The 18607-nt window shown below is 34.1% G+C and overlaps 1 protein-coding gene across 8 annotated transcripts in view; it reads left to right on the top strand.

The window, feature by feature from the left end:
• The window catches only part of Lrrk2 (leucine rich repeat kinase 2), a 134511-nt gene that overhangs the window by 42972 nt on the left and 72932 nt on the right, over positions 1–18607 (top strand). For all 8 annotated transcript variants that reach the window (XR_013422970.1, XM_078014890.1, XM_078014885.1 and 5 more), the window contains exons 15-20: positions 8051–8195; positions 8327–8466; positions 10030–10158; positions 10232–10402; positions 13914–14172; positions 17565–17753. Coding sequence is in view for 7 of the 8 variants with exons in the window: in XM_078014890.1 (XP_077871016.1) it covers positions 8051–8195; positions 8327–8466; positions 10030–10158; positions 10232–10402; positions 13914–14172; positions 17565–17753 (1033 nt within the window). In the remaining variant the exon portion in view is untranslated. The remainder of the gene's footprint in view (positions 1–8050; positions 8196–8326; positions 8467–10029; positions 10159–10231; positions 10403–13913; positions 14173–17564; positions 17754–18607) is intronic.

The raw sequence follows: 18607 nt of genomic DNA, 5'->3' as shown, positions 1-18607 counted from the left end.
ACAATAAATTGGTTCTTCATAAAGATATGAGTAACATTTAAACAATGATTAGGATTAATGTTCTTATGAAAGGAAGATAGTACTCAGAGTAATTCACAGAAATGATTCCTTATAGTTTGCTATACTTAGATAAATGTTGTGAATAAATTAGAGTAACTTCCAGAGAAATTGGATTTAAATTTAAATTGAATTTAAATTCAATTTAAACTGAACTTTATATTGTAATTGTCTGTGATATGTGAGTTGTTTGTACTCAAAACCTTAATGAAATTCTTAAATATAGAAAGAATATATGGTATAATGGGTTAAGTTTAATTCAGAAATTTTTATTGAAAAATAAGTATTTTCCATATTTATAGGAAGGAACTGGTTTAGGCATTGGGAAGACAAAAGTGATTTTGCATTGGGTCATTCTGTGGTGGATCTCATAATCTGGTCGAGGGAGTAACAACCACACTTAAAACCACTTGTTCTATATTAGCACTTATGAACAGTACTAGTTTTGTGAACCTATTCTATGAACATGGAGGCGGAAGTGGTTTTATTCATGGTTAGTGTTGGTAGAAGCAGAGACACTAGACAAGCTTTACAGATAGCTCTGATTCCAGTTAGCCAGACTTTTCTAGTAGAGGGAGTCAGAGAAAGCCTGCAAGTACTATGATGTGGAGAAAGCCGCTCAGCTTTGAGCCTTATGTTCTTCTACTAAATCCCAGGAGAAGTGATTGAGGACTGCTTTTTCCCCCAATGCCAACCTCTGAGTAATAGTACTCAGTATCTCATTCAGTGATGACTTTTACTTTGGGGTGGACAGTTATGGTCATGGGGAAATAAAAGTGATGATACTTTATTTCAAAAATCTTTCCAATGTTATTCCCCTGATCCTTCACCAGGACTGAGAAAAGAGAATATAAAAGATGATAGCAAGCCACTTCTGTAGCTCTGAAATTCTGTGATTGTTTGTCTCATTCTGAGTAAAAGTTACAGAGCATCGGAAGTTTTAGATACAATTATTGCAGACATAATGAAATGAACTATCAGTGCTAAATCTAAACCCAGAGAACAGAATTCTAAATAAGGTAAAAATTGAGATTCAGCTGTCATCTACAAAGCAGAAACTAAGAAAAGTATTTATTCAAGTGAATCAGTGATTAGATATATATCAATAAAACTCTAGTTGAAGCTAAAATCTCTTTTTGGAACATTGACCTTGCTTTTATGCCTAAGCCTTTTTGGCTTTTTACACATGAAAACTTATAGCACCTGCTCCATAGAGATCTATTTGTCCTGTGTTATTTCTGGAGGACAAATAGACTCAACATTTTGCCACATCTTTGTTTTGTATGCAGCGATACTCCAGTTCTCTTTGTCAAGGAACCAGTAAAGTAAAACGAATCTGTTGATGAAATGTCACCATTTGAAAGAGCTTGTATGCTTTACAAAAATCTTGGAGCAAAATATTCCCAGATTAAATATTGAAGACATTTGTTTCAGTTGTAAATAATAGTTAGTTAAAGAAAGAGTACATCTGCAAAATCAATCACACAACAATAAGAGGAAATTACATATAAGCAAAGTTGCAAAAAGGTTTCCAAGTCTACTCTACAGAGACTATGAAATTCAACTCAGAGGGGGAGAGGAAGAGCTGGACAAACAAAAAGATGTACCTTCTTTTTGGTAAGACATTCAAAAATGAAAATTTATATTTATGAACCCTCAATAAAACAATATTAGCATTTTTTAACTAAGCAAACTAGTATAAAATTTTAATGAAACAATCAATTTGCAAGAATAATCAGGAGAATTTTGAAAATCTGGTATATTTCACATGGCTAAACTCAACAAATTATCAAATTTTTATAAAACTTTAGTGAATAAAGTGTGACACTGGCACTGGAAGGAGCAGGGCAGTGGCCCATAATGATGTTTCAAGAAATAGACAAAATTAAGGTGTGCACTTGGTAGGTGATAGTCCCCAAGTGCTGGAGAAAAAATAGTTCACTCAGTAATTTTTGTTAACAACTAACTCTACAGTGACTTGAAGAAAACAGAAGAAGCTGAGTATTTACCTTATCCTTTTCCTAAAACACATTATAAGTGAACTGAATGAACAGGTAAAGAATGAATTGGCATATGTACATATGAAAAAGTTCTCAACTATAATCCCTATTAATGTAAATTTAAATAAAAAAGTCCTCCTTGAGAACAATCTGGTCATCTCGTCAAAATTAAGATGAATCTGTTTTCTGATAAGCAATTTCACTCTAAGAATTTATAATATAGATATACTTGAACATGTACACAAAAGATATTTTTAGAGCAGGTCATTGTAGTATTATAAGAAAAATGTGGCAACAGAGCTAAATGTTTACTTGATAACCATTAGTGCTGCTTGGAGGAAGGTTAGTACTACTTTCTGGTGATTCTAGAAGAATATTTTGTAGGATAGTATTTTGGAGCATGTGACTCATTTTGGAGCAGAACCTATAATTAGAGGTTATGTAATGTAATTAAATGTTTGTCATTTCTGGACCAAACATTTAATAAGTGGTGAGACATCTTCTAGAACATTCTCAGGCACTGTGACCTGCAGTGTTTTGGGACAGTGTTTGCTTTGTCAGCAGAGGTTCCTGAGTGACTGTAACATGCAGAGGCAAAAGTTGAACTTATTATTTTTTCAGCCCCTGAAATTTTGTGATTTTTACTACAGTTTAATTTAATCTGTCCTGATGACACAATGGCCAGCAACAGACTAAACAAATCAGTTATACTCCTACCAAACTATATGATTCTATGTAGAGATGAAAAAGCAGTGAAGTGAGATTTCTACTGTGCTTTTATGGAAAGAAATCTCAAATTTTCCACGAATCTGATTATATCCCAGGCTATTGTTTTTTTTCCTTCATGTATTTTAACACACTATATGCACTTTTTAATGAAATTACAAATGTATTTCTACTTCTTTATGTCTTTTCCCTCCTATCCATCACCTTGTTATTACAGATTATAGTGTTTGCATTTATGGCTTCAGCTTTACTAAATTTTATATAGTTAAGTTGTGGACTCTGGAGACAGGATATGTGGACTTGGATCTGTCTGTGTCTGTCACCTACAGACTGGACAGTTACTTATGTCTCAGATTTATTATGTATGAAACAGAGATAATAAACATTTTCACTTAAGGTTATTTTGATGATTTTATGAGGTGTTTCATGTAAAACTATCAGTACAATTCCTAGCACATAGCATGAATTAAATAAATGTAACTTAATGCTATTACTATTAGATTGAAAGGTATTTTTTTTTTTGACATCTAACCAGAAAACTTGCTTTCCCACTGACTTTTGTGAATTAAATTGATTCTTCACTGGAAGCTCTACAATATTTACAGTCAGCTTTATATCTGTTTTTCCTAAGATTGCTGTCTTTTTAATCCTTCAATTATGGGGATTAAATCTTTACAAGTTGTTTCATTACAGTTTTTTTTCCATTCATGGCTTTGTTGTCAGAATTTGTTTAAAAGTTGCATTCCTTGAATATTTTAATGTGTAGAATATTTGGCTTTATGTTTGAACTCTTGAGAAAACATTTTGATTGGTTATAAAATATTGGGGCTTTATTTTCTTTTGCTGTGTACTAGTATTCATTATTTAAGTGGAGAAGGCTGAAACAGGCTTCATCTTTTTCTTACTTTTGATAGTTTTGCCTGACTATTAAAAAGATACTTTATCTCAAATTCAAGTCACTTTATTAAGGTATATCTCAATTTTAGTCTTGAAATATGATGTCCTCATTCTAACGATAGCTATACATCGAATCTGGAAAGTTTTCTTGAACTGCATGTTTATACTACTATTTTATAATATAAATGTAGATAGATGGACCTCTTTATTATATATATATATGTAATATATATATTTATTATATATATTCATTATTGTGGCTTTCTGTGGACATCAGTCATATGATGTTAGCCTGTTTTACCTTAATCTTTTAATGTTTTAGAGACTAACATAGGGATCACAAATCAGCAGCATTTCATCTATTCAATGTATACATTTTTGTTTTGTTTATTTCTATTAAGAGTAAAAGTGGGATCTATAAAGGAAAAAGGAGAACGGAGGAACAACATCAACACAAATGACCAAGGAATAGTCATTTTTTCTTTCATTAGTTATTTGCTTAGCTGGTGGTGAGGACAGAGGCCAGTGTGGACATTTTTTTTCCCTTTTGAACTGCTTACCTGGCTGTTTCAAGTAGCTATTTCTATTGTTTATGGATTTCTTGAAAAGTTTTTGAAGATGTGAAGCATAAGTGATAGGATGTTTCCAAGCAGTGTCTGTAGACATTTTTCTATCATTAATTCCTCCAAAAGTTCCACTTGAAAAACACTTGCTAAATAGAAACTCGTAAGTTAACTTTAATTCCTACATAAATAGCAATGTAGTAAACTGCTCTTTTCAAGATAGAGCATTAGATAGGCGAAGGAAAGTCCATTTTAGGCTGGCAAATTACATATATGTGTGTATACACACACATACATACACACACATATATAATATGTATATATACCAATCATACATAAATATGTATATCTACACAGAGATTTTTAAGAAGTTCACTAGGCTATTAGAAAACAAATATGTCGGGCTGGGGATGTGGCTCAAGCAGTAGTGCGCTTGCCTGGCATGCGTGCAGCCCGGGTTCGATCCTCAGCACCACATACAAATGAAAATGTTGTGTCTGCCAATAACTAAAAAATAAATATTAAAAAAAATTCTCTCTCTATCTCTCCCTCTCTCTCACTCTCTCTTTAAAAAAAAAGAAAACAAATATGTCTATTTTTAGTTATCAGCTAGTTTGAACATGGTCACATGTGATCATGTGACACTCTGTATTCTTTTTTTGCATAGACAAGTCACAGATTCCCTGTTACAAATCATTGATCAACTCTTGAACTGAATCTGAAAAGGCTAGAGCCTAAGGGAGCTCACCATTGCAAAGAGCAATACTTAAGCAGAAGTAGGTTAGAAGTGAAGATATTAAAGACACAGATGGGTGCTTTATAAACATCAGTTTGACATAATTTTAGCACACAAAAAAAGCCTGTAATGTTTTTTGAGTTTAAAAGAACGATGGGGTTCAGTACAAAATGAGAATACAGGACCTCTTATTTGAAAATTATTGAAGATTTCAAGGCAGTGACAGAAGAGTATTAAACCAAGGGTGGAAACCTTCCAAGCGTGGAGCCATTGATGACCACACAGGTGTACACCCATGAAGCTGGCCTCACCTGTCAAGCAAGAATGATGGTACCATTAATCAAACAGAAAGTTCAGAATGACAACCTGGTTCTTTTTTTGGAGAAGATGCTAAACTTTGACTTTGAACCTGTGAATTTTGAGATGCCAGTGTCAAGCCAAGAGAAGTGTGGGCTTAGAGCTTAAGAGAGTTTAGATTTGTGCCTTGAGTTATCTGCTCAAAAGTCTGTGCAATTGAATTCTTTTTATTAATATGTATAGATAATTATAGTGTATCTGCATCATGAAATTTTTGTGAGAGTTAAATGATTTAATGTATGTGAAGTGCTTTGCCAAGGGTCTGGCTCCTGGCAAGTGCTCCCTGGGTTTTGGCAGTATGAGTGTGCTTGCTGCTGTGATGGGGATGCCTGCTGCTGTGGATTTCATGTATAAAATTCCACTCCTGAATAGAAGAGCTTTTAAGAAAAGAACTTAGCATAAAGATTGAAGTTTAAAGAAGAGACTGTAAAGGAGATAGACAAATGAATGGTTTTAAAGTTTGAGGATAACCAGGGAAGAGTACTGTGTCATGGAAATCAAGGGATGAGAAAGCTGCAATTAAGTTGTTAGTGGACTTTTTTTCCTTGAATGGTTTTAATTCAGGGTGGTTAGGACAAGGCTGATTATATGGAATTAAGGAGTAGGAGAAATGTGAAGGTAGTCGGTATAGACTTTTCTATTAATAAGTTTGGAAATGAAGAAAAAGTGGTAGCCTGATGAAAGGGAAGATTAATTAAGGGAAACTGCCCCTCTCATAACTTTTAAGTCTGTCATTTAGAGGAGAGTGCTTTGTCCAAGGCTTGACCTGTGGTCATTACTCAATGTCTATCGCATGGACAGAGTTTTCTCATTTTATCCTCGTAGTAGCACTGTGTTATTGGGATTGTTTTAGAGATTAGCACACTGAGACATACACAAAACCATGTTTCCAACTTCACATTTATGACTTTGAATTTCCTTATATTTCTTAAGTAATCCCTTACCACTTCTGAATAAAGGTTATTTCATTTTTAAAAAATTTAATTTTTTTAAACTTTTGAGATGCTAGGATTGAACCCAGGGGTGTCTTATCACTAACCTATATCCCAAAGTCCTTTTCTTTATTTTTTTTGTTTGGAAGTGGGGTCCCACTAAGTTGCCCAATGTGTTCTGGAACTTGCAATTCTTTTGCCTCAGCCTCCTGAGTAGCTGGGATGATAGGCATATGTCACTGTATCTAGTTTGCTCTCTCTTTTTCTCTTTCTCTCTCTCTCTCTTTCCTGATGGTCCACAGATTCATAGAATTTACACCCAAATCTATCTCCAAAGCTGATGTACTTTTACTACTCAGCGAAAGATAGTAGGATGGTAATAGTGACAGGAACAAATTGCTAAGAGGCAGGGGTAAGAGTGTCCTATTAAAATGGTACAGGAGATGAGATCTAATCTGAGCAGTTAGGGGTGGAGAACAAGGGCTCAGGATAAGAGATTGATGTTTCTTCCCAACCCTTGTTTAAAAATAAAAAAGGATGCTGAATAAAGACACTTGAGGGGCATTGAAGGACCAGACCAGGTAGAAATCTGCTCCTTGAGAGTACTGAGTGAGAAAAGTCAGAGGACAGAAGATTTTGGTTAGAGAGGCTACACAGAGCTGGAGGTCTGACTTGAAGCTATTTCAACTCTCCCCTGGACCTGTGGTGGAGGAAATCTGATCTTAGAGATAGAGATGCCATGACACTGGTATACACACAACATTATCTACTTGAAAGCTAAAATCTGAGAAGGATAACCTTGTAAGTTTTGAAAGAAGAACTATAAGGTGGGCATTGACATTATAGTAGAAGCTTGGAGAGCAGTGTTTCTGTGGGGGAAAAGTAGAGATGACCAGTGCAAGGCTTAGATATATGTCACAGACATCAAAAGAAGGGAGACATGACTGGTTGTCAACCGATGTGTTAGCTGTTTCTTCTCAATGAGGGTAGCCCAGAAAAAAAGTGGCACTATTAGACCAGGCATAAATGATGTCAGATCACCTGGAGCAAATCCAGGTTACAGAGGCTGGAAGATGTTATGATTGAGATCCATGGGCTGTTAAGGGAGACACATTTGTGCCCGACACTAGCTATGTGACTTGAGTGCCTGTTCCCAAAGCTTTAAAGTTTGATGAGCCTATTGCATGAGGCACTTGAAGAGAATAAATGGAAACAAAGTGTGTAAAGCTCTTGGAGTGGAGTAAATGCTCAGTTAGTGTTTTCTATGTTGAGATAGCAGCAGTGCATTTTACAGGATAAGTGCATAAGCTTTGGGATCAAACATCCTTGGTTTGCTTTAGTTTTTTGCAATTTGCAGTCTGTGTGACTAAACCTCTAGCCCTCAGTTTGCTGTCTCATAGTAGGAATAATCACGCAACATTGATTTTTGTATAGGGTGAAAGATTGGAGTCAAGTTTCAATATTCTGGATATAGACCAAATTTTCTCAGCACCATTTATTGGCAAGACCATCCTTTCTCCAAAATATGTTTAGTAATGATATCATATGAATTTTGTGAGATTACTATGAAAAGAAAGCACAAACCATGTCACTAAGCACTTGATCGATGTTACAATGCCAGCTCTTAATGCAAAAAATAATCAATAATATAGAGGGCAGAATTAAAGATACTAATTTGTATTTGGATGACTTAACTTACATTTTATTAATCTTTAACTGTTTTTAACGGAGATAAGTACTGAGATCTCATTTTTAACATTCTTAAACACCTTTTGATTTCAGTTCATTGGAAATCCTGGAATTCAGAAATGTGGCTTAAAAGCAATTTCTTCTTTAGTACATTTCCCTGATGCATTGGGGATATTATCCTTGGAAGGTGCTATTGATTCAGTACTCCACACGCTGCAAATGTATCCAGATGATCAAGGTTGGTACATTTGAACACAGGATTTTGAATTGATTTTTATAGGCCATTAGCTCTTGGTTGGATATCTGTAGTTTTTCTTCAGTGTTGAGTTTTAAAACAACTAATTGTGTTGTGTTTTTCTCTTATTCTAGAAATTCAGTGTCTGGGTTTAAGTCTTATAGGATGCTTGATTACAAAGAAGAATTTAAGTGTAGGAACTGGGCATCTGCTGGCAAAAATTCTGGTTTCCAGTTTACAACGATTTAAGGATGTTGCTGAAGTACAGATTAAAGTATGTGCATTATCTGGAAGGAAATTTGGGAACTTGTGAAGATTTTACTTTCAGTGCATTTTATGCAATTCCCACTTGCATTAATGGGGTATTCTAGTTAATTAAAAACCATTTATCATTTTGTTGTATTTTAATTATGGAAGGCGAAGAGAATTGGATTGACTCTCTAAAGATCTAGTGTTTCATTATTAAATCTCTGAAATTACTGTTTGTGTGCCATTTGTCTTTCCCATGAAAATGTGCTAAAGAAATTACAGTTAGCTGATTTTTTTTTCTGTTTAGATTTTAGATAAGCACAAGTTATCATTGTTACAGTTTATCACTCTCTGTGTTGTGTGGTGGACTCCTCATTTCTAGTAATTTTACTTCTTGATTTTTTTCCCTGAAGCAAAATAATATTTTAAAATATTTCTAATTAAGCAAAATTTAAAGCATGATATATAATAACTGTCTTTGTAAAGAATTCAAGATGCTCTATGATTAGTTCAGGAGAGGTTAAGAAATAAATCACTACCTGGATATGATGGTGTGTATCTGTAGTCCCGTTTACTCAAGAGGCTAAGACAGGAGGATCTAGGAGTTCAGAGCCAGCCTGGATAGCAAGACCCCTCCTATGTGGAGAGTTTTAAAAAGTAAAGAAAGAAATTGTTTAAGTTATTTTTTAATATTAGTAAAAAAAAAAAGGTTTCTTTAAGAGTTTCTGCCTTGGTTGTAGTATTGTAGTAAGTTTGTGTGTGTGTGTGTGTGAGTGTGTGTGTGTATTTTTTTTGGGCGGGGGGAGTTGGGAGTGTAGTTCTATGGTAGAATGCTTGCCTAGCATGTGCAAGACCTGAGTTCAAGCTCTAGCACCAATAAATAAATAGATAGATAGATAGATAGATAGATAGATAGATAGATAGATAGATAAATAAGCAAGCAAGCAAAGGGAAGGCCAATGGTACAGGTCAGTGATAGAGCACTTGATTAGCATGTCCAAAGTTCTGGGTTCACTCCTGTTAACAAAATAAAACAGTAAAATAAAATATGCACTTCAGGATGCCTTCTCGAATACACTTAATATTAATGTAATCTAGAAGTGAATATTTATCTCTAGGATTAAAAAAAATTAAGGAACAGCACAAATTGGGAAAATTCTCGGCTCTTTAGAGAAGCTAATCTCCAATCCTCTAGTAAAAACAAAAATTACTGTATTTTCCTATTTGGAGCTATAACCCTGCTGAATCATCTGTTCAGATCTTGGTTCATGTCTCGATTTTGATCTAGAAGGTATCATTTCAGACAGGGATTTTTAACAGCCAAAGTGTAGGGAGAATAAACTTTTTCTTGCTTTGCTTGAGGATGATTGGTTGGCTACCATTTATTCTCTGTGTTCCTGCTGTATTTCTCAGCAACAAGAGAGCAAGGAGTACAGGATTGTTTTTTAACATGGAATAGGACCCACCAAATGTATCCACTCAGTTAAGCAAACATATTAGATATTAAGTATCATATACAAGCTCTCTGTTTTATTTATTCATTTTTGCCCATAATTGCTTATGTTATTATTTTTGGTCATACCTTCAGGGATTTCAGACGATCTTGGCGATATTTGAATTGTCAGTATCCTTTCCCAAGCTGCTGGTGCATCATTCATTTGATTCAGTAATATTCCATCAGATGTCTTCCAATATCATGGAACAAAAGGATCCACAGGTACCACGTTTTTCACCTGTAACCTAGTGTTACATACGGAGCTGGCTCTAATCCTCATTTTCATTCTTTTCAGTTTCTAAACCTCTGTTGTAAATGCTTTGCAAAATTAGCTATGGATGATGAGTTAAAAAGTGTGATGCTGGAGAGAGCATGTGATCAGAATAATAGCATCATGGTTGAATGCCTGCTGCTGCTGGGAGCTGATGCTAATCAAGCAAAGGAAGCAACTTCCTTAATTTGTCAGGTAAATATTCAAGGCCTCACTTTTGTCTTTTCTGTATTATTTGGCCCTGTCATTGGATAGCTCTCTCTCTCGGTCTCTTTTTTAACCTCCTGTTCTTACAATAAACTGATTTATTGAGATATAGTTTACATATCATACAGTTCCATTTAAAGTATACAGTCTGAGTTGGAGAGGTGGAACATATCTGTAGTTCCACTACATGGGAGACCAAGGCAGAAGGATATCTGACCCAGTAGTTTGAGGCTATGCTGGTCAACATAGTAAGACTCTCTCTCTCTCTCTTTTTCTCTGTCTCTGTCTGTCTGTCTCTCTCTCTCTTACACACACACACACACACACACACACACACACACACACACACACAAAGTGCACAATCCAGTGGTTTTTAATCTGATCACAGAGTTATGTAACCATTCTGATAATCAATTTTAGAGCAGTTTTATTACCCAAAAATGAACTTCACAACCATTGTAATTTCTCATTTCTCTGCCTCTACACCTATCCGCTACATCCTATCCCTAGTCCAAGGCAATCGCTTAACTAACTTCTGTATATATTTGCCTATTATGGACTTTTAAGATAATATTTGTTCTACATAATTGTAATTATATATACTTGACCAACAACTCCTCCATCTCTATTAACCACCCAGAGCTCTGGTAACTACCATTGTGCACTCAACTACTAAGAGATCAACCTTTTAAGGTTCTGCATATGAGTGAGAACATGTTTTGTCTTTCTGTGCCTGGCTTCTTTCACTTAACTTTCTTTTTAAATTTTATTTAACTTAACATAATATTCTTCAGGCTCATTCATGTTGTCTCAAATGACAGGGTTTCAGTGTTTTTTTTATGGCTGAATACTATTTTATTGTATACATATTTTTACATTTTTTTTATCCTTTCATAAGTACCTAGACTCATTCACATCTTGGCTGTGCTGAATAGTGATACAATAAATGTGGTAATGGAAATGTCTTTTCCATTGTGCCCATATACTGTATTTTCTTCATCCATTCATCTGTTGATAGGCACCCAAATTGTTTCCATATCTGTAAATACTGTGCAATAAACAGAAATGCAAATGTCTTTTCAACATACTGATTTCAACATACTGATTTGAGGTATATCCAATATTGGGATTACTGGATCCCATAGGAGTTCCATTTTCAGTTTTCTGCGGAGCCTATACACTGTTTTCTATAATGGCTGTCCTAATTTGCATTTGTACCACCAGTGTTCATGGGTTACTTTTCTTCACATCTTTAACAAGCCAGTGCTTGTTATCTTGTCTTTTTGGTAGTAGGCATTTTTACTGGAGTAAAATGATATCTCACTGTGGTTTGATTTGCATTTCCCTGATTCTTAGTAATGCTGAGCACTTTTTCATCCATTCATTGGCCACTTGTTTATCTTCGGTAGTGTTCAGTACATTCTATTATTGTTCACTGTAGAATTTACTAGTGTATTGTACAGCTGCTTGTGATTTGCTGTAGAGGTTTAGAGTCCCAGAACTTCAGAGATAACAATGTCCTATTAGTGTTGTCCAGTCAGTTCTTCATTTTACCTGTCTATCTACCTTAGCCTATGGATGAACAACTTCAAATGTGTCCCTTACTATGCATCTCCATACAACTTGTTCTCTAGACATTTTTCACACAACATACAATTCTCTTGTTACAATCCATTTTCAACCATTACCTTTTTGTTTTCCCTTTCTCTGCCTAGAGTGTTTTCCTCTGAGAACTTCACCATGTGTCCATGCAGCCTGTGCACTGCATACCCCTGGAAGTGTCATTCACAAAAATCCCTTGCTGTCGGTCACCCTTGAAGTGTGTAATGCTGTGGTTTTTCATTCCTTCTCCCTGTCCCTTACTAAATGATGCAAACACATATCTGATTGTTCTCTTCCTTCAAGTTCTAATCCAAATTTTCTTTATTAAATAAAGCCTTCCCCTCATCACCAAATCCTCAAGCACAATTAATGTTTACTTCTTTTGTAAGTCTGTCATAATCTACGTACATCTCCTGAACATTTTGTGGGTTATATGGAAATAGAAGCATATTGTTCATCTTTGTTTCATTCTTTATGTATGTATGTACTCAACAAAGGTTTATAAACATGCATTACTAGTATATCAGAGTTTTCTTAGCTGTATAAATTTTAGAGTTCATAATAACATTCCAAAAAATAGCATTTAGATAGCACTAGATCTATATCTAGAAATTTAATATTTCTAACAAAGCAATTATGTTGTGATTTAATACACATTATTAAATAATCAGCAGGATACTATGTTTTCTGGTAACTTATTTTATAAGGCTTACTTTATTTAATTTTACACTTGCCTATGGATTCAAATCAATTTGTCAACTGTAAGATTAAGTTCCTGCTAATTAGTAATCATCACAAAAAGAAACTCATTTTCATGCGCCATTATGTTTATGCATTAAAACTAAATAAATAATCAGATTATTTAAACAGTCCAATTTTTTTAAGCAAGCAACATTGAAAATAGTTGTTTCTCTGTTATTACATTAATTAAATTATTCCCTTTAATAATTCAATATGCTTTTATTGAGCATCTTTTGTACACAGATCATTGCACTGATGTTACTTAGAGATACCAAAGAACTGAAAAAACCCCAGAAGTTGCCTTTCTAATTTCTCATTAGGGAAACAACATAATGAAAAATTACCCAAGTGAGTTTTTACTACATTCCCTAAAAGAAATTCTCTCTACTCTTCTCTCAATTCTATACAAAAATAACTCTTCATTTTATTCCTCTTCTCATATTCTTTCAGACTTTGTGCACTTGTTTATATTTTCCCTTTTAAAAGCAAAATCAGGTCTGTAAGACTGGGTTATAGCTCAGCAGTAGAGTGCTTGCCTGGCGTTTGTGAGGCCCTGAATGTGATGATTCTCAGAACTAGGGGGAGATCTTTACCTCCATGGATTACAACGTGTTTCATTTAAAATGTATTAAAGAATTTACCTTAGTTGTCAATTTATTTGTATCTAGCAAATATCAATTATTGATTATGTATAATAGACAGATTTATTGAGTTTACCTTATTTTGTGCTGGTGCAGAATAAGGAACCAAGAGTAGTTTTCATTTACCAAGAGTTTGCATGATTAAGGACTATTCAGAGCAAAGATGGAATTAATCATATTAGGCTTTCTGAGGATTTGGTAATTTCATGTACTGGTACAGAAGAACATGGGGAATTAATAATGGGCATGAAAATACATGAATGGAGATCTGGAACCGTACTAACCAAATCGTGGTGGGGAGAGCAAGTAGAATGATATCTCCTTCACTGTCCCTAACCCCAATGTGGCATTTTATTTGACTGATGTTACTCTGATACTTGGGGCATTAATCTTATTTCCCCATCTATTTCAGGAATAAGTTTTTCCTATTTTATTTTGTTTTGATTTAAGACTAATCTCCCCAAATGGAAGAAGTACAGGTTTTTCCTACTTAGTATTTTTTTTTCCTTTAATAGGTATGTGAGAAAGAGAGCAGTCCCAAATTGGTGGAACTGTTACTGAACAGTGGAGCCCGAGAACAAGATGTGCGGAAAGCACTGACAATAAGTATTGGGAAAGGTGACAGCCAGATCATCAGCTTGCTCCTCAGGAGGCTCGCTCTGGATCTGGCCAACAACAGCATTTGCCTTGGAGGTTTCTGTATAGGGAAAATTGAGCCTTCTTGGCTTGGTCCTTTATTTCCAGATAAGACATCTAATTTAAGGAAAGAAACAAGTAAGTATTCAGATTATTTTGTATAATTCTTATTTTTAATAGTTTTTTTTTTCCCACTCAGTATTGAGGATTCAACTTCGAGCCTCACACATGCTAGGCAAAGTGCTCCACCACTGAATTATATGTCCCTTGCACCTATATTTACGTTATTATGTTATTAATGAGACACTAAATATGTATTTTATTTTATTTTTGTTGGTTCTTTTTAGTTATACATGACAGTGAAATCCATTTTGATATGATTATACAATAGGATTATACAAAGTTCTAAACCAAATTCTTTCCTAAATAGATTTGACACAGTTCTACAATAGGATTACGATATATCCTATTCTAATTAGGACCCCATTCTTGCAGATATACATGATGGTGAGATCACTGTGGTGTATTCATATATGTATATAGAAAAGTTATGTCAGATTCATTCCACTGTCTTTCCTGTTTTTATCACCCTCCTTTCCCTTCATTCCCCTTCATCTAATCTAGTGAATTGTATTAAAATAAGGAAAAACAGTGAGAGTTTTCTAAGGGGTTGCTTTTTTAAAAAAAATTTTGTCTCTCTCTTTTTAAAAATAAAAGTAATATATGCACAATTAAAAATATGAAAAAACAGGAAAATTGTAAGGAAGAAAATAAAATGAGGACATTTCCCTGTACTTTTTATATACTTATGTATACATATGCATTTAAATGTATATGCAAAAAACATGCATGTATACTTTATATTTTTCAAGTTAATATATGCTTTATATTTCAGGTGAATGTATTTTTATTTACCTTTTCAAGTTGATATCTATTATATGTATGTATATATATATATAATGTGTATTTTATATGTATGTGTGTGTGTGTGTATATATATATAAATATATATATATATAATGTGTATTTTTGACCACTTTTCTTCCACTGATCATGCTTCCACCTGTTCAGCTCTCTCATTTATTCACACTAAGCATATTTTTTACTGCTTTTGCTCCTAGCATCCCCTCTGTTAACTTCCTCCCATGCCCACCTCCTTCCTATGGCTGTCAAACTCCATGTCTCCACCTTAGGGACTAACTTGCTAATAACACACATGTACTTTATGTTTTTATTTGCATATTCAATGCAAATGCACTTATTTGACTGCCAATACCACAGTCCTGCCTAGTCTGGTTCTTGACTTTTTCCCTTACTTTCATGGCATGGCTAAGGGCTGAGAGGAAAGTAGCCAGCCATGCATACTAGTACTTATACATACCAAGGTCTCTAATCCTTCCAGTGAGCCCAGAAGTTCCAGTTGGGTTGTATTCATATATGTATATAGGAAAATTATTGTTTTCTTACATGTTTCATATACTCCATCAAGGTTTTTTCCAATGGTATTCTTTCTACTTCCCTCCCTTAACTACTTTCTTCATTTTTCCTGCCTCAATAACTTTGTCACTTTTTGCCAAGATATTCCAACCCTGTGAAGTCTTGGGGAAGCTCTTCCTGCATGTTCCCATGGCACCCTAATTCTCACCTATACCAGTACTTATCACATTGTATAATCATAGTTTTTCTTTTTTACAATCTATATTATAAACATCACAGAATGAATGTCAAATTTGTTTGCTATTGTAACCTTAGCATGTACTTTGCACATAATAAATATTCATTTAATATTTATAATATTGGCAAAAGTAAAGAGTTGTTAATACATGGTGTTGTAAACCATCAGTGGAAACAAGCATTTACACACTCTTGGCCAAGAATTTTAATTGTCCTCTTTTGAGGATAGTTGGCAATATACATTGCTATTTTTAGTGTTCACACACATTGTAAATTTTTTTTTAAATGATACATAAAATTACACATATATGTGCTGATACATGTTTTCTTGACCCAGGAATATACCATTAGGAATCCATAACAGAGATTCTCAGTGTGTACAAGTGAGCCTGTAAAAGGATGCACATTAAAACATTGTTTATAATAGCAGAGCAAAATCTGTTAGGTGAAAAAAATCCTAAGCAGAACCAGAAGGAACTGTTCAAATAATAAAAGTAATTCATGATAGATTCATGAAGTAGAATGTTTTGCAATCATTGGGAAAAATATGTGGCAAACCTAAATGTCTGACAGGAAATGCATTATTAGGTGAGAAAAAAGGGGCACAGAACAGCATTTTTAACATACTAATATTGCTGAAAACTCAATTGAGGTATGAGAGTCACCAATATGTAAATATGGGGACACTGTGTCAAGAAGAAAAATTTATGAATGCATCCCTAGCTGCTTCTGGGGACTTTTTAAATTAATGAAATATAATGAGGTACCATATTTCATCACTTTGGTCTCATGAACAACTTGCTTATATTCTGTAGTCCTGGATGGAGAGTTACCCTTCACTGTATTCTGTTTGTTCTTATGAAATTCTTACCATTGACAGATCTTATGTAATTAGAAAAATATAAACATGTCATTTGATTGATTGGAGGGCATAGCCACAATTTCATTGGCAGCTGGTCTAAATAAGGAACATTTGGATTCATAGTTTTAAAGCATTTTTAGATACTACTTGATTGAGTCACATGTCATACATATAATGTGAGCTATGAGAGAATAATATTTGAAGAAATCTTCTAGGCTATGTGTAGAGCAATGAGGGCTTTGCAAACTTAATTTTTCATAATAGAGCATAATAGAAAATGTAATGAAATTTCAAGAAGAATGTTAACTTTGAAATTCCATCAAATTTTCTGATAGAATGAATCACTCAGCAAAATTTATATGAACAGCTCTATCATTGATCCAGTATCTTCTATATTCTAGACTTTGTGCTAAATATTTATATGCATCATTTCAGTTAATCTTTTCTATAACCCTGTCCTGAATATGTTGCCATCTTCGCTTTTCAGGTGAGGAGATGGATACTCAGAGAGCTTATATAACTTGCAAATGGCATTCCTAAGATTTGAACACAGGTTTATGTGGCTTCAAAGCCCAGGCCCTTACCTGGATCAAGTTAGTTTCATACAGATTCAGTTTTGTTATACAAACCAAAGCTTTGGGTAAATGATTTTTAAAAAATTTAGTTTGCCATCTGGTAATCATTCAATTTTACTATGTATTTTAAAGTGACTTTGGAAGGAAGAATAGGAGATTTTCCATCCAAGATCAGCCTCAGCCTGAGCAACTTAGCAGGGCCCTAAGCAACTTAGTAATAACTTGTCTCAAAATAAAAAATGAAAAAGCACTGGGGATGTATCTCAGCGGTAAAGTGCCTCTAGGTTTGATCCCAATCCCCCTATCCCCCAAAAAGAATGAAAATATAAGCAACTTTGGTAAGATATGTTTGTTTGGTAAGATGTATGTACATGTTTATTGCTGATTTCTAAGGTACTGGTATATTTCTTTATTTTTAGATATAGGATCTATACTAGCAAGAATGGTGCTCAGACATCAGATGAAAAGTGCTGTGGAAGAAGGAGCTGCTTCAGGCGGTGTTGGAAATTTTTCTGAAGATGTACTTGATAAATTCGATGAATGGACTTTTATTCCAGATTCTTCTATGGACAGTGTATTTGGTCAAAGTGATGATCTGGACAGTGAAGGTATTTCTGACTGAGAGATACTTAAACCTGATCAAACTTATCTGGAAAAACTGGAGTAAAAATGTGTTCATTAGCAAGAACAGTTTCACCTCCTAATTTAAGTAAAAGCAACGGCTCAGGAAGTTGTGTCTCTTTTTGCACTTCCATCAGCCAATGGCAACTCACATTGACTTAGGCTGGAACTGCATTCCATGTTCTCTTTTTAAATGAGTGCTTTTTAATTTTTTATTTTGAGATAAGGTCTTAATGAGATCTTTTTGTAGTTCCTTAACTTTGTTAAAGATAGTGATATCAACCTTCCATGGATATACATAGGAATTCAAAAGTTATGTTAAGTGTTCAGATCATGCTTGGAAAATAGGAAGCACTGAGTAAAAAAAATACTTTTAACTTTTATAATAATTAAAAACAATATTAATATTTTAATAGTTTACTTGTCATAACTTTTAAAAAGATGACATAGCAAATATGTAGTGATAGTAATTATGGTTGACATTTAATAAAATACAATTTAGCAAAAATGGGGCAAGTTTTTTTTTTTTTTTAAGTTAACATTGTATGACTGAAAACTTTGGGTGATAAAATAAAGTTATTTGGAGGAAACAAAAAACAAAATTTTTTCCAAAATATCATGTTTCAAGTCCAAGTATTTTTTTGGTAAATCAGTTTTCCTGGAATATTTTTTATATAAATTAAAATGCATTCTTATAAGTGTATATTTCATGGACTTTGGAAACTTATACATCCATGTAATCAGTACTATTATCAAGTTATGTAGCATTTCTGCCATCCAAAATAAATCCTTCCTATGTTATCATGGAAAATACCCTTTTACCTTGACTCTTGGCAAGCAC

The sequence above is a fragment of the Ictidomys tridecemlineatus genome, chromosome 6 (assembly GCF_052094955.1).
Source record: "Ictidomys tridecemlineatus isolate mIctTri1 chromosome 6, mIctTri1.hap1, whole genome shotgun sequence".
Lineage (NCBI taxonomy): Eukaryota > Metazoa > Chordata > Mammalia > Rodentia > Sciuridae > Ictidomys > Ictidomys tridecemlineatus.
The sequence above is the reverse complement of the archived record's forward strand: the minus strand, read 5'-3'. Positions and strand labels throughout refer to the sequence as shown.